Source organism: Ricinus communis, chromosome 10 (genome assembly GCF_019578655.1).
Source record: "Ricinus communis isolate WT05 ecotype wild-type chromosome 10, ASM1957865v1, whole genome shotgun sequence".
Classification (NCBI taxonomy): Eukaryota; Viridiplantae; Streptophyta; class Magnoliopsida; order Malpighiales; family Euphorbiaceae; genus Ricinus; species Ricinus communis.
In genome coordinates, this window is record NC_063265.1 from 8430377 (window position 1) to 8453753 (window position 23377).

A 23377-nucleotide genomic window follows, 5' to 3' on the forward strand; every position below is an offset into this window, starting at 1 on the left:
CAAGTACCGCACAACTTCCTTACTACTTCATCTCTTGTTACCCTCTCCAACAAAAATCAATGGCGCGAAGAAACATGGAAATGGCGGTGGTGGTGCTGCTTGGCCTGTTGGCTATGGTACAACAGACCATGCAACTGAGCCTGAAAAACCCTCTTCCTTTGTTATCCCGTAATATCAGAACTGACGACACGCCAGCATTTGGCCTCATTACCACTTCCTATAGCGCTGAAAAGGCACTTAATGAGTCTGGTTACTTTGTTCCTACTTCATATACTGACTTGTTTGGTAATATCTCTAGCTACATATATATACTTCTCTTCATTGTTGCATATATGATCTCTCTTTTATTGCAAAAACTTCATTTTAATTATTCTTGGTTACATAGGAAGAAGATTCGTGACTGGAACAATTTATGGAGCCAGAGTTGTGTACGTCAGAACTTCAAGCTCTCCATCAGTATGATTCTAAACCCAAAAGCAACATACGGATCATATTTTGTGAAGTTATTTGGGTTCATGTTCTTTGAAGTTTGGTTAACACTTCGATTAGCACATGAAAGTTGACTGTGATGCCATCTGACTCTAATGTTGTGGTATATATGGACAAATATTCAGGTACATGCTGGAATCACTGTGCAAATTATGGCGGATAACTTCAACCTTGCAGGAATTGTTCATTTTGGAAGTGCTGGAACCACTAATGAAACATTGAGCATTGGCACTGTTTCTGTTCCCCGCTTTGTTGGCTTCACAGGCTCTTGGGAATGGCTGGTATATATAATAAATTATTAAAAATGCTTAAATCATAAAAACTCCTACTGTTTTCTCTAAAAAAAACAAAAGTGTTAATCAACTGATAGTTATTGATGTGGGTTTTTTGTTACTAAATTTGCTGTAAATCAAGAGCAAAGACTCGAATGAACAAGGGGAACTCGTTATCGGAGATTTCAATTATCCAGAAAATGGTCAGAATTTGTTGGGAAGTATTAAGTACGATGAAATAGACATTTACTACAAGGGAAAAATCTTGGAGAGTTTCTGGGTCTATCCTTATGCAAGGTGGCTATTGTATGCCTCCAGGATTCAGGTTAACTAATTGATTAAACTCTCTCTTTTCTTAAGGAAAAAAAAAAAACTTAATTTCCTGCATTTGTTTTTTATAAGAGCATTTCATGCAAACTTACTAATAGAAAGAGTTGTACTGCAGATTGACTCAGGAGATGTTATTGTTGGATTGAATTCTTCTAGTTCTGACATTTACGTGAACAACCCTGCATACAGAGAGTTCCTCTACAAGAGTTTTAGAGTTTCAACTGTTGATACTAGCAGTGCTGCTGTGGGCTTGGTAATTTATTAAATATATAATTATTTTAATTTATTTTTTAAAATATACGGGGGATAACATGTAAATTATAAACTTGCAGGGAGCAAAGTCGAATGCTCTAAGGTTTATTTCGTTCCAAGGAATATCAAACTCCGCAGGTGCTGGAGATACCAGCCAGAGTGCTACTGAATTGGCCAGCAAAAATGTTGTCAATGCTGTAATCAACTTTATTTGGCAAGCCACTGTGCCTCGTTATGCTCATGAAGCATAGATCTTTAGATTTCATGTATGTTGCTGATTTTCCCTTTTGAGTACTAAATAAAAGCTATGTCCAAATGTACTCAAATGGGTTAATTTCGTAATGGCAATGAAATAACTTGTTATGTATATGTCTCCTATCTCTCTCTCACTTTTTAGCAATTGTTTTGCCATTTCATTTTGACGTACCATTTTATCATGGCTAAAGCGTAGCTACCCAATATACAAAGAAAAACAACCGCAACGATAAGACCCAACAAATAACAAATCCAATATATCTATCTGATATAAAATTATATGCCCACATTATTTTTTACATAATAATTTCTTTGAGTATTCTCAAAAGATAAAAGGGCTCATGGCCCCTTTTTATTAAAAATCAAAATAACCATTTCTAATTTTAATTTAGCATCAGAGAAGAGAAGTGCATGTGGCGTGCCTGATTCCACTGAAAAAATAAAGAATTTAATATGATATATGAGAATTAAATCTGCAAAAGCTATTTTTGTCCTGGCGTGTTTGGTTCGATTCGTTTATATACATTAATTGTATTTTAAAGAATTTTTAGATTTTTATTTTATTATCATCACGTCCTGTTTTTAAAGGAAGAGTATACAAAAATTAATCCTTTTTTCTCTCATCTTGCCGTCAAACACTTTCTTTGATTGCCATATTTTAACAAAACTCCAATGATTATGAGGGAGCTATTTATGAAGGCGTTTCTCGGTGAAGGCAAAGTTTTGGGCAAGGAAGTTAAAAAGGGGAGAAGGTACAAAAATACCTTTAAACTTGTTACAAAAATTTAATTTAATTTCTATTGTTTTAGCTCAATTAAACTAATTAATTTTTATAAAAGATCTAATTAAATTTTTATTTTTTTTTAACCAATTAAATCCATCAATTTTTATAAAATGTTCAATTAATCCATAATGCTAACAACGTTCAAAATACCGTTAAATATAAGAGTCTCATTATTTAAAGAGTACGAATAATAACCGCTCTGAATATTTTAAAATTACGTTAATATTTTAAAATAGGTCCTACAATCGTAGAACTTGATTCCAGAATTGGTCTCCCTCCACGAAATGTATATCTTTGTGGTTTTATTACAAAAATATATTAGAAGTAAAGGAATATAATCTAAGTTAACAACTTGCACTCATGCTCTACATACAAATGAACATGATGAAAAAGATAAAAATGTTGTTGCCATTTTAGGCGAGGAAGGAAATTATTACTTTTCTTTATAAATTAGGATTTATAGATACTAATTGTGTAAAAATAAAGAACAAGAAGTGACTTTCTCTCTATCACGTGATATATGCGTGATTTTAAAATATTCAGAGTGGTTATTATTTACGCTTTCAAAGTAATGAGACCTTTACACTTAACGACATTTTGGACGCTGTTAACATTATGGATTAATTAGACCTTTCATAAAAATTAATGGATTTAGTTAAGTCAAAAAATAAGACGAGAACCTAATTAAATCTTATATAAAAACTAATGGATTTAATTGAATTAAAAAAAATAAAAATTTAATTACATTTTTCTAATAATTTAAAAAGTAGTTTTATACTTTTGCCAAGTTAAAAGTAACCCAAATAAAGGGCACTGAAAAAGTGAAGAAACCAAGCATGTTGGTTGGAAAATGGAAAACACCTCCTGATCTTGGGATCAAAGAGCACAAAACTGAGAATGATTTTATGTCCATTTGCAAGGTCAATATCAAATTGCCAGATTTAAAAGAATTAATAGTATTATTTTAATTTTAATTTTTGTTTAAGTGGTCCTAGAAAATGACTAGATTTGCAAGAAGCTTTTGATTAATTATACTTGACCAAGCTTTGTGGTTGTGGGTATGTTGGCTTTATGTTTGGGTACGGTGGCTAGGACTATTTTTATTTAAAATTTGTTTAAAATCTTATCTTTTTTTTTAAAAAAAAAGTTTTAGTTTTTTGTTGTTTAATATTCTTATATTTAAACTTTTTATATTAAACTCTTATTTAATAGGGAACGTATGACACTCACTTAACATCTATTAAAAAATGATATAATGATGAGAAAAAAGAAAAATTTGAGAATTTTTCAAAATACAATTGAAATATAGAAACAAACTGAAGTAAACATGAAAAATTCAACATTTAAATTTTTAATTGTTTACTGCAGGCTTTGTGGTTCAATAGAAAATGTTATATGGAAGGACAAAAATGTGAAAAAAAAAAACTAACATTTTCGTGAATTATTTCAACATTTAAATTATTGATTCTTAAATTTGATTAACATGAGGAATTTATATTCTATTCCGGGATTAGTTAGGAGTTAAAGTTTTGTTATAGCTTAGTAAATTTCAGCATATTCTCAGGAAATGTAACCATCAATTGTTGTTTAGCTAATACCAATATTCTTTACCACTGCAGCAGAATTCATTGGTTTGGTCCATTTATTTCTAGAGCGTAATGGAATCTAATCAATTAAATAACGAAATTCAAGAAATAATACAATGCAATATCTTCATCATTTAATTACCATATTTAATTATAATATATAAATATAATGTAATTGTAATTTTTATTTTAATATTTTATTTATTTATGATAATTAGTATACAACTAAAATATTAAAATAAATTATTTAAAAGTAATATTAAAATTATTTTTTAAAAAATCAATCGTCAAAATTTAATTGTCAATCTCGGTTACCAGCCGTCGAAATTTAGTTGTCAATTACTGGAATCTAATAGTTGGAAGTGTTTAAATTATATTGATAAAATATATAAATATATTGTAAGTAATTATGATTATACAGATTTTATGTTTATTGGACATTATATCAAATTAAAAATAATTGATTATATTATGTAATTATCCCACAGTAATGAAATATATAATATAATAGTGATTTTATTACACATTTCATTACATTATACCAAATATACCCTGAGAATCTAGCCAAATGTTCTCAAATAGAATGGAACTCACTAGTGGCAGTGGACATGTGGCTATAACAGGTGTAATAGCACCAAGTAATTAAACGAAACTATTGTATTTGTGAGATAAATAATATAATTCTCAAATAATGTCATTTTACTTTTTCATTGTGAAATTTTAAAATTATAATAAAAATTTAAAAATAAATTAAAAAAATAAATATTCATTTAAAATTTTAAAATGATTAGGTGGAATTATTAAAAAATATGAGATCTATTAATTAATTGATAATTGAAACATGAATATAAATAATAAAATAAATTACTTTCTACTTTATAATAATAATAATAATAATAATAATAACTCGATTGTGAATGGCACTTTTGTCTTCTCTTCCAAATCTCTTATATCTATGTGATTATGTAAATACTTGTATTAGCAAATTGGCTCAGCTATTTTAACTTTTATATATACGCAAATGTTCTTTTCAATCTTCTCTTATTTGTTGTTCTTGTTTTTGCCTTTAATTTTTTAATTCAATTATAACATAAAATACTAACATTGTTATGAAAGATTTCAACCGTTAGATGATTTATTAATAGTTTTCTTTTTAACGTTTTAGTTATTCATACCACGATTTTCCATATGAAACTGGATTCTAAGTTTTTCAAGTTTCAGTCTAAACTCAACCCCTTCGATTCTTATAGACTTAAAATATTCATTAAATCTGATTTGTCATTTAAAATATAAACTTTTTATTTGTAATTTTTTGAGCGGGCCGATCTTTGTTGGACCAGCTTGTTCAAAAGAAATATCTTCTAAATTTATCTAAAAAATAATTATATATTTTTGGGTTCAAATTAGTGCTCAGATAGCCGTAAAGTAAAAAGAGGAATTGATTGTATATATATTTTTTAAAAATATTTGTAAAAATATTTTGAGTTTTACTTTATTACATTTTTACATTTTCTCTTCATTTTTTTACTTTTTTTAAAAAAAAAAATATAGTCAAATTCAAACACCTCTTTTACTCTAGTCTATCAATAATTATGAAATGGTGATGTCCAAGGCTGAAATTTATAGCACAAATATTTTTAGGGGCGAGAAATTCATTTGTGGTATCAGATTGAGTTAATGATACTAAAAAAGATGGTGTTTCTAGTAGCGGCAGTCAAAGGATATAATTTTTCTCTCTTCGAACTATCCATTCCAGCAAGAATCCAACGATGGATACTGAATGAGCAGGTGGAGATCGGTTTGGAATGGAAGTATGGTGGTAAGACAAAGCCATTAGGACGTTGGACGATGAACAACAGAGGTGGTGATGGGAGAGATAATCCGTCGGTGAGAGAGAAAGTGATGGAGGGACTGGAATAGTTTTTGGCTACAATGCAAATTGCTATTAAGCCCTTCCTTTTTAGAAGTTTACACTATTAGGTCCCTCCTTTTAATATATATGTAAATGATTTATAAATTTAGGGCAAAATCATTATTTCATAAAATAACTTAATTAATGAACCACACCTTAATAATTTTTTATTTTCTGAATTAGAATAAAATAAATATAAGAATAATATAAAGGAAGTCTAATAAAATAAATTTTAAACAATGAAATAACACTCACATATATATTAAAATAATTAATTAATCAAAGATGCTTAGGAATTAAAATATTTATCAACAACCAAATAAATTCTTGATACATAAATATTAAATTACTAAAATGCCTTTGAAAAATTGTCGTTAAATAAAATCAAAAATTCAAAGTATTATATAAGTTAAATGATTTTTGTTGATGTTTGATTTATGTTAAAAGGGGTATGGTTTATGTTTTATTGATATTTAGTTAAATTTTCTTTATTGTCTAATCCCTATTTATTTAGATTTTGATTTTGTATGTTAATTTTTATTTATTTAAATTTTTTGTAACTGGTTGATTTTTAGTTGATTTTTGTTGATATATAATATTTTAATAATTTTTAGTATATAGTTGATTTTTAATTAATTTTTAGAATATTTAACTTAACGGATTTTTGTAAATATATTTAAAATACCCCAAGCGAAAACTATGTTTAAAATATTCAAACAGATTTGGGCAAGCCGATGGATACCCAGACCCGTAAATAGGTGCAGGATCCTTTACCCTTTGTCCGAGAAAAGAAAGAAGTGGTGAAAGGTACTTTAATAGATATATTACTCCCTTTCTTTTGCTTTCACGTTTTCCAAACAAATAAAAATTACATGTTCACTTCACTACTTTTTCTCTCATTCCCAAACAATTAAGAGAAAATAAATAATTTCTTCTATAACTTTCTCCAACCTCATCTTCTCCCCTCACTACCTTATTTTCCAAACAAAGGGTAAGAATAATAGCAGAACTTTCTGGCTTTCTGTCGACCCTAAATGGCTAAAGATTGCCTCTCAGCTGCAAGTTTTATTTGTTAATCTAATATTTTATTTACATGTATATGAAATGTTGCAGGATTTGGAGCTGCAAAAAATGCAGTACCACAGACAAATTGCTTATCTAACACACCATTAGGATCCAGGGCCCCTAGTTCTAATATCTACATTGAAAATGCAGCAGGCATCTAGAGAAGTTCTTCTAAAGAAATTCAATGTTTCAACTAAGGATACATTGAGTGCTGCTGCTGCTGTGGTTGGTGAAATAAATTACAGACAGTGACTAATGACCATACAACAATTTCATTTGGTTCTAATGAAACTGAAAGTTGGCATGACAGCTCATTTACTAAACCAAGAGAAATAAAAATGACTACAATTGCCAATGGAATAATCTGTATACAATGTAGTATTCAACCATATGAAGGTTGATTAATTTTGTAAAATCATTGTATAATGAATCTAAACATACTACTAATTTCCTAAAGCTTAATAACAATTATTGGAATTAAAAGATGGCTTCCTTTGTTGTTAGAATTAATCCAAAGCAAAATTTTCACTGTCAAGCACTTGAAGGCACTTCAGAGGCAGACTTGCCGAATTTTGTTGGAGTCTTCTGCAATTTGCACCCCGTTCTGGCCCTTTTGCAACCACTCATCAAGAAGGGCAATAATCCTGTGGAATCAGGCTTTACCATGTCAAAATCACCATTATCATCTTCTCCCCTCACTTTAATCTCTGCTGTTTCCTTAGTAGATGTAATAGTTCTTTTAACAATTCCTCGCCATTCATGGTCCATGTTCTTTAGAAAAGAAGTTAAATTTATGTAAGTGATGAAAGGGCAGGGATTTAACTAACCTCTGCAAATGTGGACGAGGTCTAGACAGTTCAGGATTTTTTGGGCCTTACCTTGCTAGTTGGAATGGGTTCACTTTTAATGCAAGAGACCGTTGCATTTGTCGGCAGGCCGACATTGTTGCCACGCTTTGCCTCGTTTTGAGCCTTTTGAAACATCCCATCTTTTTCCAATCTCCGGGCCAAGTCTTCCATATCCCATATATTTTCCCTTATAAATAGAATAATTTTGCCTCCACATGCACAAGCAAGAGACTTAATATCTGAAATAACCCAGCAAAAGAACACAAACATATTAATATAGTGCTTGGACATTGGAAATGAAAGAGAAAAGGATTTGAGTAATGCCCATATGTGAAGTAGTAGAGATGTAAAAATAAATATCAACAATTTTTCTTGTACCATGAAAATGACAGAGGAGATTATAGCACTGATTACACTCCAGGAAAGCCAGGTAACAGTCACGTTTACAGGTGCGGCAAATAACAGTTCCATGAGAATTTGGTAACAGCATTGATGAATCTCTCGTATTTTCCACATTATTCACTAGCTGCCAAAAAGAATTATTGAAAATCCGCATGTGTTGTATGAAGAAAGACTTTACAGATTTACTAGAGGCCATTTCTGCAGATGAGCAACCAAATTCTTCATGTGTCAAAAGACGAGCTATTTCTTTACATAGGATTTCCTCACATGGAAGGATTGCCATCATGCCAATACGAGCATATAGCTTGCTAGCCAGTGCCCCAAACGGAAACCAATCACCAACTGCAAAGTTTACCGCCTCCCCACAACTGAAACCTGAGATGCACAATATAGGCATAGATTGTGTTCAGCAAACAAAGATACAAAGTGCAAAATAATGAGCATAATTAAATACTAAAACGTAAAAGGGTAGAGAAGTTTTTACCATTACTAAACCCAGCATGGTATGCTCTGGGAAAGGTGACAACAAACTCCCCTGGCATCTGCACAGCCTTGTAAACTGGAACACCATGTTGTAGCAAGATACTTGGCGGGAACATTGTTGTTTTCTCAGCGAGTTCTTTAAAAACTCCATCCTCATTATCAGTTGATAACATGTTATGAGCATACACATGATCTAGTACTACTTTTTCAAATTGTAGAGCTGCATGACCAGGAACACTATACCATGTTTTCGGAGCGCCAGTGTGATGATAATTCATGCTGACAGTGGAAAGATTCAGGTATACAAATCAAATTAATGAACTTGAGAAATAGGAAGAAATAAAAGAGAGACAGAAAATTTACCTGTACAAGTAGTGATCTTCTACATGCCATGCAAACATACTAAATAGCATTCCAATATAAAGCATAGGAAATGTTATTCCCTGAATATAAAAAAAAGAACTTTTATTAAGGAAATGCTTGTCAGAAAGGAAAATTCTGTGGCGCAAGAAAAATCATAACCATACAGGAATTTCATGTTCAACCAAATGTAATATGGAATTGGGCAGCCTAGGCAGGATCTGAAATCAGAGAAACCAGAATTAGTTTGAGGATGTATTGAAGAAAAATAATGGGATAATAATGAAAGTTAGAAATACATGTTCAATAACTCACAGTCCAATATGAATGGCAAAAAAAATACCTTTAAGTTCCATTTGCTTGCTCCTAGCCCATCATCAGGATCAATAGAAAAGGCACTACCATCAACATTGACTGCATACTCTACTGCTTCTTCCTTTCCACTGGACATTTCAAGCCAAAATTTCTTCTCCACATATTCAGGAGAAACATCTTCCGAACCGGGGAATCTGCGGACAAAATCTTCCTCTGCCATCCTCTTAAAAGTATCGAAGGTATGATTTCTGGGAGAACAACAAACTCACGCACAAAACGGACGTACAACAGATAAGACATATATTTTCAGCACTTGGTTTATCATCAAAACAGAAAATAAAACAGAAAAAGTGCATCCAAAATGCTGGTAAGACTGCAATTTTAGGACCTACGATGTGTAGAACTCACCTTGCTCCTACTGAGAAAGTGACCTTGTCATCCACATCCCACTCAGCAAGCCGAAGTGGCTGCACATAAGTTTGAAATTTGAAGTCCCTTAGTACCTCAGAAGCTTGAACAGAAGCCTTTAGAGGTGATACAATCTTGCAAATTCCTAAAGCGAAAATTATAATATGTTAAACAACACCATGGAAATTTTCACCAAAATATTAAATTAAAAAGGTTAGCAGGATTAGAAACAATACTTTAAATACAATCCAGGAAGTCAGGAACATTTATATATCCCTTGTGAAAAATGTAACTCGTGTAACATGAGAACGAATAAAAAATTAGTAGATCAAATCAATGATACCATATTCTCTAAAAACAAAGGAATGAATCCAATCAAAAGTCAGAAGCAGCCTTATTCATATCAAGTGAAAGGATAAAAAAATAACATGGCTATGCACTCTGCAGTTAGCTGCATTCTGTCTTAAAGTATGCAAATGAACATGACAGAATTAACTTTCATAGCTTGTTGGAAAACCTGATATCAACAAACAAAAATATAGAAGCATGTATATCAATATCACATACCATACTCAGAAGCTTCTGCAGAGATTTTCCGCAGATAACTGAAAGGATCCTCAAACTCCTCATTTGAAGGAAAAAAGACAGGACATCCTGGAATTTCATCAGTCCACTTGAAATCAATCAAGTCATACTTCTCTAAGGTGCACTTATCTTTTTCAATTGAAGACCTATTAGATTGAGAGAATGGAGTCTTCTTGGTCCTTGGTCTCCTTCCGCGTGATAGAAAAGTTTTCGAAGCATTTTCTCTACTGGTTGTTTTCATTGTGTTGCTAGTTGCAACTTCGGTAATACCGCCAGATCTTATGTCAAAAATCCTTCAAATGCTTGGCCCTTTTTCTTCCCCAACTGTAATAGTCCCTTCTTATCACCTGGAAAGGAAATAAGCAACAAAGTTCTCATTACATTATAAATATCACAAAGAAATTGCGAAAAGCGCTTGAAAAATCAACTACATGGCATTCAAATTAGGCATAATGTTAGTGGCTCAACTTTTTTCCGCAGTCATGTTAAGTAATGCACTAAAATCCTAACCATACTTGTCGTATAATTCCCAAATATGCAATAAAATCCAGGTATCAAATTAGTAGAAAATATGGATTGCCAAATATAAATAGAAGATAGTGAGAGATGCATGAATTTATTAGCAATGACTCGCAAGTCCAACGAAGCAAAAAACTGAGCCAATCTTAATATTCCTGCAATAATTTTACCTTGCGAGACATAGAGGCTGCGATTCTTTGATTTATTCCTGCTAAACAATTTTCAGCAAATGTATTAATAAATAAAGTACGAAAGAGCACACATCTGTTATGTATAATAAATTTCATATACTAAATCAAATAATCTATCCTTCTCCCTTTGTCTAAAGTGAAGAAACGGTCTAAGTGCTAAAATACTTTTATCAAATCGGACAATGCACCATCTGTCCTTCTTTGCTAATTAGCCCACCATGATGTAGCACAGTGATAACATTATATCCTGACTTGACCATTACTAAATTTAGCCTACAATTAACACTACCATAGGAAAACTGGCTTTACTAATCGAGATTCAAATTCTCAATTTTAATGCTCTTACATGCAAAATTAAGATGGATATAGACCTTAACGCATTGTTGAATAAACCAAGTGCAAAAGTTCAATTCAATTCTTGCAAAATCATATCAATTTTGGCATGATTTCAGGAAACTCTTTTTTTCTTTTCTTTCCTTCTTTAAAGTTGAAAGAATCAAATTAACTCTAGCAACTCTGAAACTTTCCAAAGTTGAGAACTGAGTAATAGAATTGAGATCTCGCATTTGTTAGATTTTTTTCGAAACAATGAATAATACGACCGATGTATTACGAAAACATAATAACTAATAACCCTGCTATCAATCCTGAACTGTTCGATAGGAATACAAAAGAAATCAATACTGCAGAGGCTTCAGGGGTTGCTGGAGAACTCAAGAACTCAAAAAGACAAACAAAAAACAAAATTGAAAGCGAAAAAGAAAAGCCATGCAGAGTATACAGTTAGAGAGAATGTAAAAACTATGTACCTGAGAAGATTTTCCAGGAAAGTTGACGTACTATCCATAACTCTGGAAATTCTGAAAGATTTGGAATTTCCTTGTAGTTATGTGGGTGTTTGGCCTTTTATAGGTTTTTACAATCGGAAGTTGACAACTGTATATTCTTTAGATTCGACATTGTGTAATGGTTTGTATGGGTATGAGTGACATGCATGTGATGTTCGCCGCGTCAACTTACAAAATCTTCCTAATGTTGTTGGATACGGAAAATTTTATAACTTTTTGCCAATTAATTTCCTTACCAAGAAAAAGGAAGTCTATGGCTTCAAAAAAAGAAAAAAGGAAGTTTATATTTTCCTTCCGAATAAAAGTTTTTTCAATTTAATTTCCAAAGATTCTGAATTTAATAAACTATAATTAATTATCTTTGGGTACGACCATTATTAAATGACGTGTTTTATTATTTTTATAAAATGTGCCTAAGAATAGCAATACGGTGTTGGTTTAGTCCCACACCAACTAAATTTAAAGTAATTTTAAACTAAAGTTTACAAGTTTTGAAAAAGACAGAATTCTATAGTTTAGCCCAAAAAGAAGCTCTTAATAAAAAATTATAAATTAAATTTATTTAAAAAATAAATAAATTTTATTTTATTTATATTAAATGTTCGACATATACAATGTAATAAATTGGAAAATGATAAATATAATATAAGGATTTTACACTTTTTATCTTTTTTTATTTGCATATTTCAGAGGTTTGGTCTGCAGAATAATTCAAGCATTATTGAATTGGTAGAGAGTAGGCCGGAATCAGTTTGTGCTTGAACATTATCTCCCTTGAGGGCCATATCAAACGAATTTTTGGACTTGAGGTGAAATTTAAAAAGCTTAAATAGTGTGATTAAATTGATATGATCCAGTTGAAACTGTTCAATCAGGACTGGTAAGAAAATATATTTATGTAAATCAAATTTATATGAACTACTTACTAAAGTTTTATATCCAAAAATGTCATAGTAAGAGTCTTCTATTAATGGTTACATATATGAATTTTTAATATATTCTATTTTTCGTTTTCTTTACATATAAATACAAAATTAAGTATGACTACACGTTTATTATTAGAATACTAAGTCCGGTTCAAATACTATTTATGGTTGACTAGGATTCCGGTTCTGCTTGGTACCCTCCTTATAGGAGACGGTTCAGCCTAGTTTATTCCATGTAGGATTTGGCTCCAACTGGTAATCTTTATCAGGATAAAAGCTCCCTTCAACACAAGACAGGTAAACATAAGATATTAAGAGATATTTAATCTAATTGATAGTTATTTTTCATTAAAAGCTTTTAGTAAAAACTAAAAAAAACACCCGTTGTTAGCTGATTTAATTCCAATCAGCTATTAACTGTATCATTTATGTTTTAGAGTTTTAGCGAATAACTAATTTGATTTTTTATTTATTTCAACATTATTATTCTTATTAAAATATAAGATTTTGCTAGAGTACTATTGTGGTATTCTTTTATTATATGTGTATTTTTAATCTTCAAACAATTAATCAGTACTTTTAAAATAATTAATTAATTATATACATCCTTCTATTAATTAGATTGTCAATAAATTGATATATAGTTTTTAATTATTTATAAAAATTAAAATTATGTAAGTGAATTTTATAGTTGTAAACTACTACTGATTAAATTTTAAAAATAAATAAAAAATATAAACAAATAAAAATAATATATTTAGTTAATCAATAACTAAATATTATATATAATTGATTAGTCTAGTATATAATTTTAAAAAAATTATAATAAATTAAAATAAAATTAATTTTATGAGTTTTTATTATATGGTACACCTATAGTAGATTAGAATGATTCTAAAATTTATTAATAATAATATATTTTAAATTAATCTCATATAATTAAAATTGTATATATTATATAATAAGTAATTATTTTTAATAGTTAAATAATTATAATATTTATAATTATAGTATTTAAAATTAAAAGTTTTGAATAGTAGAATTTAAATTTAAATTTTTATTTTGAAATAATTTTTATAAAAAAATTTAATAATTGACCTAAAAAATAAATATAATATTTTTAAATATTATAAATTATTTTTATTAATTTATATAATTAAATGTAATATTTAATAAAATAAATTATATTTTTAACTACCATACTAACAATAACTATTAATAAAATTTATTAAATAATTTAATTTATTGGCTATCAATCATTAACCCGAATCAAACAACCCTGGGATACCTTAAAGAAAAGTATTGCTCTTTAGCTACCATTTTTGGTTCAGTGACTGATTTTACGACGGGAGTGAATATTTAAGGCAAAGTCCAGTATTTTGTCTGACTTTGTTTGTTAGAAGAAGATTCAACTCGGTTTATATTAATTTCTCTGGGCCGGTCTTCAATAAGAAGCTCATACGAATAGAGATCCCAACCTTCACCCACAAAGTCTCCTATTTACTCATCGCAAACAGCAATAAAAACACTAAAATGACGTCAACTATTTTAGAGGAGACATATAACTTAAATATTATGAAAATGATAATGCATATAATATGAAAAATATTACTAGTTATAGAAAAGTGATATACATTACATTAATTTTTTTATTTCAATTTTTATTCATTTGACATTGCATATAATAATATTTTATTTACATATCTTTTAATATTTTAAAGTTAAGAGATAAATTAATAAAAATATTATATCTCATATTAAGTGAATAAAAATTGAGACAAAAAAAGATGTAACGTTTGATATTTTCATAACAAAATTATTGAGTTAGATTTAAGAAATGTTGATTTTTATGAGGGTGTAAAATTTTTATCGTTCCTTTGTAAGATAATTATATTGGACTATTAAAATAACTTCTTTTTTAGTTATAAATGATAGAGGAATAATATAAATTTAAGAATTTGTTTAAGTTTTAATATTAGGAATCTCACTAAGATGTGTCAATTATTACTGGACTACTTTTAATTTAGTGGTATTTTATCTTTCTTTTTTATTTAGAGTATTTTCAACAAGCTATCATGTCAATTTTCTACTATAGAAGGCGTACTAAAAAGAAAATAGAATTCTAAAAAGTTCCTAATTCATTTTTTTTTCTATTTTATCTATATAGAAAGTCTAATTGACCGTGTATAGTCATTTTTTTATATTCGGTATAAATATAAAAATTCATTTAATGTGGAAGTGAATTTGAACTCAAAAATTTCACCGTTCAAAAATAAATACTTTTACTAGTTGAGCTACATTTCAAGTATTTTTTCTTAAAACTTTTAGGAGTTACATTTTTTCATTCTTAAATTTAATTTTATCATTTATCTCTATATTTTTTATAAAAAAAATAATAAAAAGAATTTTAAAAAATTAGCCACGGACTATACATTAATAATAATAATAATAAAATTCACTACCACCCTTTTTATATATTATTGATATTTTATCTGACAAAAAAAAACTATATTTATAACATAAAAGAATAATATAAAATATTCTTACATTTTGGAAAAAAAAAAAAAAAAAAGTTATCACATGAATGATTATTGTTATATTAAGTGATTCAGTACCGTCACGGAACATTCTTGAAAACAACGATAAAAACAAAGGAAAACGGTTAGGATATCGTGAAGAACACAATTTGCCGCCAATCACGTTATTTCTTTTTTTCAACTTACACGTAAAAATTTAATACACTAAAATCACCTTTTATTTTTTTTAAAGATTCTTTCATTTGAACCGAGTGAGCAATGACCAAATAAGTCATTCAAATTATTATCTATATTATAAACCCCATTCTACTACTCTTACTTGTAACTGAAAATTTAACAATAATAATAATAATTTAATCTAAAACTTTGCTTTTCATTCATGGAGAAATCCATCACAATAAATTGGTTTGATTGACATATTTTTCAAATGTATTATTCATTCTTTTATTTTTAAGTTTTCCTTTAAATTTAACTATTTCAAATTAAACTTTCTGAAATTACTAAAAGAAGTGCAAAAATAAAATGTCATACTATATAATCCCGAAAGATTGTGCCAAAAATATGGCCTTAAGCTATTTCAATATACTCCGTACCCATTGAAGGCAAAGTTAATGGCATACATCGACAATCAAAAAATTGATAAATTATATCTGAATTGTTATTTTACCAATATGGAATTGTAAAACTTTTCAGTTTTTAATTATTTTCATTATTCATTAATTTTTATAAGAAATTTATGCTAGCGCTTTTAAGTCTCATAAAAAATAATTGATAAATCAAAATATTATATAACATTATTTTATCTAATATAGCCTTTTGTGAAATAATTTTTTAATTTTTTAATAAATATATAAGACAAACTTTATTATCGAATACTAATAAATTATGTAAGAGTAATGAATACAAGGTGCAAGTCAACGGAACACTTACACTTTGGGAACCACTTATTGTCTTGATGCAAAGAGTAGGTAGATTTAGACAAAATGGTTTAATGTTGGCACGTTAGCATTAAGCCAACAGCTGCTTCCATGTCCAGCCACATTTTTATATCCGAAATTCAGACCCTTCACAATGCCTTTTTATCCACTTTGCTTTATATTTAGGTAATGTTTTCAGGAATTCCACCAGTCACGATTATGCACGTAATCTGATAAGAACTGAAAATCGAACCAGAACCAAAACCAAAATTTAATTTGGTTTAGTTATCTTATTTATTTGGTTTAGAGTTTTAATAGTTAACAAAAATTTTAAATTTATTTCAATTAATTACTGAGTAAAAAGTTTCAGTTAAATCCAATCAAACAGAAATTTTATATTTATTAGTAGCATACTATTTTTAGCAATATTATGAAATTTTAATTTCTTGATATAATTACGTAATTGGAGAATGTTTTTAGTCTCCTAAGAGTATTAACGAAATAAATAATTTCAGTAATACGAAAAAGAAATATGAAAATAATAATATTTCAACTCAAAATATTAAAATTGAAAAGAATCTTCAACTGAAAAACCCAACTGTTTTGAGCCTTTTTCAGTTCGGTTTGGTGACCCCACTACACGTAGGCATTTTTCTAGATCCAAAATTTTAGCCTGTGAACGAGTTCAAAGGATGAAGAACGTTGAATTTCAAGAACTAAAGACAAAAGAGGAAGGAAGAAAAAGGGACAGAAAACATAGAGAAAGAGATAAAAGTTGTGAGGATTGTGCGGAATTTGATTATTTTTTCTGGAACTTGGAAATTTTCTAGGAAATGATATGAAAGTAAGAAACAAAAAGCTTGCCTTTAGTTTGGATTGGTTTTCCAAGAAAGTGGGTTTCTGAATATCTGGCATATGGAGAATTCTTTTTGATTCAAGATTCTTGATCAAGAGAATCTTGGCAAGAATTCAAATCTTTAATTCATGGAGGATTCAGAAGATGCAAGATTATAGTAACTGAGTTTCAAGTTTTTATGCAACTTTCAAATGCAAGAAAGCTCAAAATCTTTAGAGAGGGACCAAGAAACAAAAATGAGCAGAGGAAAAGATCCTGTGAAACTTGACGATGAGCAACTGGCAGAGCTACGTGAAATATTCAGGTCATTTGATCGAAACAAGGATGGTAGCTTAACACAGCTAGAACTCGGATCACTGCTCCGATCACTTGGCCTAAAACCAAGTGAAGATCAATTAGAGGCCTTGATACAAAAGGCAGACAAGAACAGCAATGGTTTGATCGAGTTCTCCGAATTTGTAGCCCTTGTTGAGCCTGATCTTGTTCAGGCTAAGTCTCCCTACACAGAGGATCAGTTAAAGAAGATATTCACCATGTTTGATCGGGATGGAAATGGATATATAACTCCGGCAGAGTTAGCGCATTCGATGGCTAAGTTGGGGCATGCCTTGACGGCAGAGGAGTTGACAGGGATGATCAAGGAGGCAGATACCGATGGTGATGGTTGCATCAGCTTTCAGGAGTTTACTCAGGCTATTACCTCTGCTGCTTTTGACAATTCTTGGTGCTGAAGGTATTGAAACTCATCAGCTTTCTCAAGTCCTTTTTCCTTGACTTTCATAGTTTCTTTCCAAGATGAGGAAAATGGAGAAAAAGGAATTAAATACTTGGAAAATTGTTGCTTCCATATCCTTCTATGCAGGACAAATTGGGTGCTTTAGAAATGATATTACAGATCCTTGAAAATCTATAGAAATACATGTTTTTTCTTTTCATGTTTAAACTGTAATCGTAGTTTCTGTTTGCAATCATCTAGTTGCCTTGCGGCTGGCGCAGTTTTGATGCGGAAAAGGAAGATTGAGAAGGCAATGGATTGGATTGGTGTTTTTATATAACCATTTTGTAATGATTCATGCACAAGTTTAATCATTATGTAAAGTTACGTCTGCTCTAGTTGGGCTGTTTAGCTGTTTGTGATTATTCTTGGATGTTATTTCGACAAGCCCCGAAATGTCATGGATGTTAAATTTTGTATCAGCTTCAAAGGGTCTGTTGCTGGCTGGTCATCTTACCTTGCTTTAGAAATTTTGTGATTCAGTTATGTAATCTCTCTGTTGTGTTCTAATCTCCTCTCTTTGCATTAATCAAATGGATTGCTAGTTAAATAAGTGCAATCGTCACATATTTTACCACTGAACATTTGCTGCAAAAGTGTGATAATAACCATTCTTAAGTTCCTCGTCATTGTACCCAGAAGTACAATTCAATAAAAAGAGAGCCATGAGCATGCTTCTGGCCCAAAACAATTTTGCTGCTGACAATTCAAGATTGCAGCATTCAAGACTAGTTCAGTTAGGGAAAACAAACAGTAGTAATAACCATAAAATGAGAGGATATACAATAAATGGGAATCAACCAGAAATTTATTTATTTCTAACAAAAAACAAATTCAACTAATAAATGACTGATTACACAACAATGTCTAATATTAATTCAATAATTTAAGAAACAGTGAAACATTCAAGAGATGAACTGCTGATTTTATCTTGTATATATAGAAATGCCCAGCAAATTTGATAACGTCCTGTACCTACTTTAGAACCAACAGGATAACAGATAATGTTCACATGATAAGATCCAAAAACTCCCTACAAAGTTATCTACATAACATCGGGCTAATCAAAGGAGCAAACAGCATTAATGCGAGCTCTTGGACATTTGCTCGCTCATATTTGGAGAGTCAGTCCCGTGGATTTGGGTGTATCCTTCTGCTACTTGATTCTGCTCCTCCTCAGCCAAAACCTTCTCTTTTGTCTTCTGCCCCACTTCCCCAGCTGCCTTAGCAACTCTGTTGAATGCACCAGTAACCCATGAAGCCCCTGTTAAAACATACCGGTTCTTCATGATAGCAGATCCAGCATTGCTAACTGTCTGCTCAGCAGCTGCAAAGGCTGACTTTGTTGTCTCAGAAACTCGAAACTTTTCATCCACTTCTCTCACTTTGTCATTGACAAGGGTTGTGCCAGCACTAATTTTTTCAGTCAGACCAATTTTTTCATCCAGAGAAGCAACTTTAGAGGTGGCAGTAGATGTGAATTGGTGTTTCTCATCAAAGGCCTTTGCTTTATTGACAGCATCTTTTCCTAGAATGAAGCCCTTAGCAAGCATGCTGCTTACGATATCTTCAGCCTTTTGGAAAGCAGATTCGGCACCGGATGCAGTACTACTTTCTGTAGCCTGGGGTCATAAAATTAAAAATATTGGAAATTAGTTATCAAGAAGACCTTAATAATACCAAAATTAGTCTTAATAGTCCATCAATGGTATTACAGTAGTGGGCACAGAGGCGGCAGCAGGCAGCTTATAATCTGGGGCTAGTTCTATGGTCACTGACTGATCAACAATAGTCGCGCCCTGAACAATTCCAAGCAGATAAATAACATTAGATAACAAGTTCTTATAAAACGAGTGCTAGCTAGTCAACATCAAAAGTAAAATAACAAGAACATTTATTACAACAAAAGAAATAATATTAGGGCACTAATATATGCATTAGGTTCTTCAAATTGGACTTAAACTTTGTTGGATAGCCATGAACTGCAACACTATCTATCATCAGAGAAGCCAACTCTTTTTGCAGGAATAAGGGAACAACGGAAAGAGCAAGCTAATAAACCAAGCCAGAAGCATCAAGTAGAGCAATGTAAGCTTTGCAGAAAATTCATAGAATTTGGAGCAAAATGCAATTAGTCCAATAAAAGATGAGAAATAATTTATCATAGCAGTCTTATACCATGGCAAGCATGCTTATATTGTAAAATACCATTCAAAAGACCTGGCTGTCCATAGTTTGATTCGTTCATTAATCATAGCAACTGCATACCAGAATACAAATGGCAAGCATGCTTATGTTGTAAAATATCATTCAAAAGACCTGGCTGTCCATATTTTGATTCTTTCATCTTATCTTTGTGTCAAGTTTCACACAGAAAAATGATAAGAATTAAAATAGAACAGCAAATACAAGTCAAATTTAAGTTTCCAAATAATATCAAACTGTACGTTCCAGCAATGATGACGACAAAGGAAAAATTTAACAATAAGTATATTATAACAAAAGCCCATACACTGACGCACATTAAGAGACAGCATCAGGAAAAGGCATATAACATAAGTACATACCATATTAGCTTTTGAAGGTTCAACTTTTGTTCAGATTCAAATGAACCTGTTTGAAAATCTTGAGAATACATCTCAAGTGGAACTAATTAATGCAACTTCCAAAAATAACTAACTGTATATCTGTTTTCAACATCAGCAATTCCTTTCTTGTTACGAAGAATACACTATTTCGATTAGCACTAGAGACGATAGTTTCAGTAATCAATATAAGATTACATGTCTAGCAGAAATAACAATCAATTCATTATAGTTTATTCTGTCAAACAAAAGAGAGAGAGAGAGAGAGAGAGAAGAACTGCAAAACTAAGTTAGTGTACCGAAAGAAGAACTGCAGTCTCAGCCCCTTGCTGATCTTTGAACGTGACATATGCAATTTGAGACCGCTCATTGTCACTGAAAAAGAAAACAGAAGATATCTATTGACATGATTGACATCATAAATCACCAGCCAGAAGCAACTACAAACCCATTCTATTTGCAACAAAGAAAGCTACTTTAAACTCCAAAATATCTTTTCATTTGCTAGGCAGTCACTCATGCATAAAAGCAAAAATGTTAATGTAAAAATGGCACAACTAAAAACTAACCCAAGCAATTCAACATAATCAATGTCACCAGAAAAAGAAAAGAACTCCTTTATATCTTGCTCTGTTGCACCTAAAGAAACATTGCTGACTTTCACTGTTGTTATCTGTAACACATAAGATAAAGAAAACATAAGAATTTCTCTTTGAACAACTGAAAACATAAGAACCAAATACACCAATCAAGGCGCGTGTAAATCATATTAAGGAAACAAAATAAAAAGGGCTAATTCATAATACATTGTTGAAAAAGGAAATTGAAACATTCATGTTACCACCCACAAAAAAAAAAAAAAAAACAATCTATGAGCATCAGAAATTGTATAACAATACATATTACAGGTATATCCTTCTCTAAAGAAACCAATAAAGTAAGTTTATCAATCAAAAACCCAAAAACAAATGATCTCAACATATTTGGGTTTTGGCTAAAATGATACTATTTTGCATGCCATAAAAATATTAAACATACAACTAGCAGAAAGATTTGACATTTCCAGAACCCTTAAGCCTAAATCGATCAAATTCTTAATTCTATAACAAACTGATAGGCTACATACACTAAAATCAAGCATAATTTCTATAAGATTGAAAAATAAAAGTTGAATCTTGAAAAGTACTGAACAGAATTGATAGATAAAGAGAAAAGATTTTTGACCACTAACCGCCATGAGAGTAATTTCAGAGAGTAACCAACTAATCAAACCTTCAAAAACAGTTCTTCTTATGGTTCATAGAACAAGGAGAAAGAGGCTCTTTAATAAGATATTTATTTATATTTTTTCATTTTTATACAAACCTGATATTTACCCAGGGGAAGTAACGAAAATAGTATTGTCTGTTGTCTGTCCTATGATAGTTATTAGAGTTTTACGCTTTACAAGGATGTAAAGTGTTTCAAAACTTAAGGGCAAGGATAAATCTGGCTGGAATGTACTATAATAAGATGCGTGATAGATGATAGCGTAGAAAAAGCTGGTTGTAGAGAATTCAGATTGGAGCATGACGTGGGATTAACGTTGCTGGAAGAACGTCGTCACGCGGTTTTCATTTTCGAGGTTTTTCCTTGTGCCAAAGCTGCAAAACTCATAAATTGGCCCTAAATTATACACCTTTTGCCTATTGAGTCCCTCAACTGAAATTATATATTATTAAGCCCCATCTTAGGAGGATGATTCTGCAATGATTATATATTATTTGCTTATTTGTTCTAATATTTTAGAGTTATTTCTTAAAATATTTAATCAGTATATTAATTATATTTACATAGATAATACTAAAAATATAATAAACATTACATGAGTATTTATAATAAATACAGTGATTATACATTAGCAATTTTGATATATATAAAAAATTTTGAGACATGTGAGTAGTTGCTAGATAAATATAAACATTTTTATAATTTTAGAAATTAATAATACAGTTATTTATCTAAAAATATTTATAAAATCTTACTGCATAATAAATTCTTTTTATAAATGTCAATAATTGACAACACCTTATTAAATTCATTTCTAACATAAATTTTTAATATTTTAAGATTTTTCTTTCAAGTATTAGCGGTTAGTATATTAATTAATTAATAATAAAATTATAATTAATATGTAATTTATAGGATTAAAACTTATAATTATAAAATAATTTATTAGTTACTATACTTTTACAAATTAGTTTTAGAATTAAAATAAAAATATAATAAACAATACATATTGTTGGTATGTTTATATGTCAAACTAGTATCACTCGTCACACATGTTATCCAAGTAAACTATTTTTATAAAAATTATAATATTGATTTTATTTAATAAATTAATATATAATATAATATTAGATAATAAATAATTATATTAATAAAGTATTATTATTATTATTATTATAATAAATATATAAATAAAATAAAAAATAAAATATCATATTTAATTTTTCTATGATTCATATATTTAATTTTATAAAAATTTATATCATATTATTTAAATTTCATATATATATACATATAATGTGGTATAAAGTAATTCATTAATATTATAAAATTAGAGAAATATACACACGAATAAATTAATTAATAAAATAAAATTAAAAGTATTATATTTTTTATTTTTTATTTTTTATTTTTAAATTTTATAAAATTTGGGAGTGAATTATTTGAACTCCATTATATATATAATCTAATATAATAATTCATCAATTTATTATAGGATTATGAATATATATAAAATTATAATAGAATTAGAATTGAGTTGGATTAATAAATAAATAATTTTATTAGGATTAAGAATAAAATATAATTTGTTAGATTAGTTTTTTTTTT

General features: G+C 29.7%; 4 protein-coding genes across 4 annotated transcripts; 2 read left to right on the plus strand and 2 right to left on the minus strand.

The window, feature by feature from the left end:
* LOC8280479 (bark storage protein A) lies at positions 1-1712 on the plus strand. The gene is made up of 6 exons (XM_002519998.4): positions 1-285; positions 386-456; positions 615-770; positions 904-1086; positions 1207-1344; positions 1424-1712. The coding sequence occupies exons 1-6, from the start codon at positions 60-62 to the stop codon at positions 1592-1594; spliced, it is 945 nt and encodes a 314-aa protein (XP_002520044.1). The 5' UTR covers positions 1-59; the 3' UTR covers positions 1595-1712.
* A 5486-nt stretch (positions 1713-7198) lies between these two features.
* LOC8280480 (lysine-specific demethylase JMJ706) lies at positions 7199-10772 on the minus strand. The gene is made up of 9 exons (XM_002519999.3): positions 10329-10772; positions 9762-9906; positions 9382-9601; positions 9206-9259; positions 9042-9121; positions 8680-8957; positions 8172-8570; positions 7824-8032; positions 7199-7716 (listed from the first exon to the last, which is right to left on the minus strand). The coding sequence occupies exons 1-9, from the start codon at positions 10585-10587 to the stop codon at positions 7477-7479; spliced, it is 1884 nt and encodes a 627-aa protein (XP_002520045.1). The 5' UTR covers positions 10588-10772; the 3' UTR covers positions 7199-7476.
* Positions 10773-16966: 6194 nt separating this feature from the next.
* Positions 16967-18497, plus strand: LOC8280481 (probable calcium-binding protein CML18). Its single transcript, XM_002520000.4, has 2 exons — positions 16967-17873; positions 18117-18497. Exon 1 carries the CDS (start codon positions 17332-17334, stop codon positions 17869-17871), a length of 540 nt encoding a protein of 179 aa, XP_002520046.1. The 5' UTR covers positions 16967-17331; the 3' UTR covers positions 17872-17873; positions 18117-18497.
* Positions 18498-18768: 271 nt separating this feature from the next.
* Positions 18769-21886, minus strand: LOC8280482 (binding partner of ACD11 1). The gene is made up of 5 exons (XM_002520001.4): positions 21732-21886; positions 21070-21173; positions 20800-20875; positions 19631-19714; positions 18769-19537 (listed from the first exon to the last, which is right to left on the minus strand). The coding sequence occupies exons 1-5, from the start codon at positions 21735-21737 to the stop codon at positions 18998-19000; spliced, it is 810 nt and encodes a 269-aa protein (XP_002520047.1). The 5' UTR covers positions 21738-21886; the 3' UTR covers positions 18769-18997.
* Positions 21887-23377: the final 1491 nt, after the last annotated feature.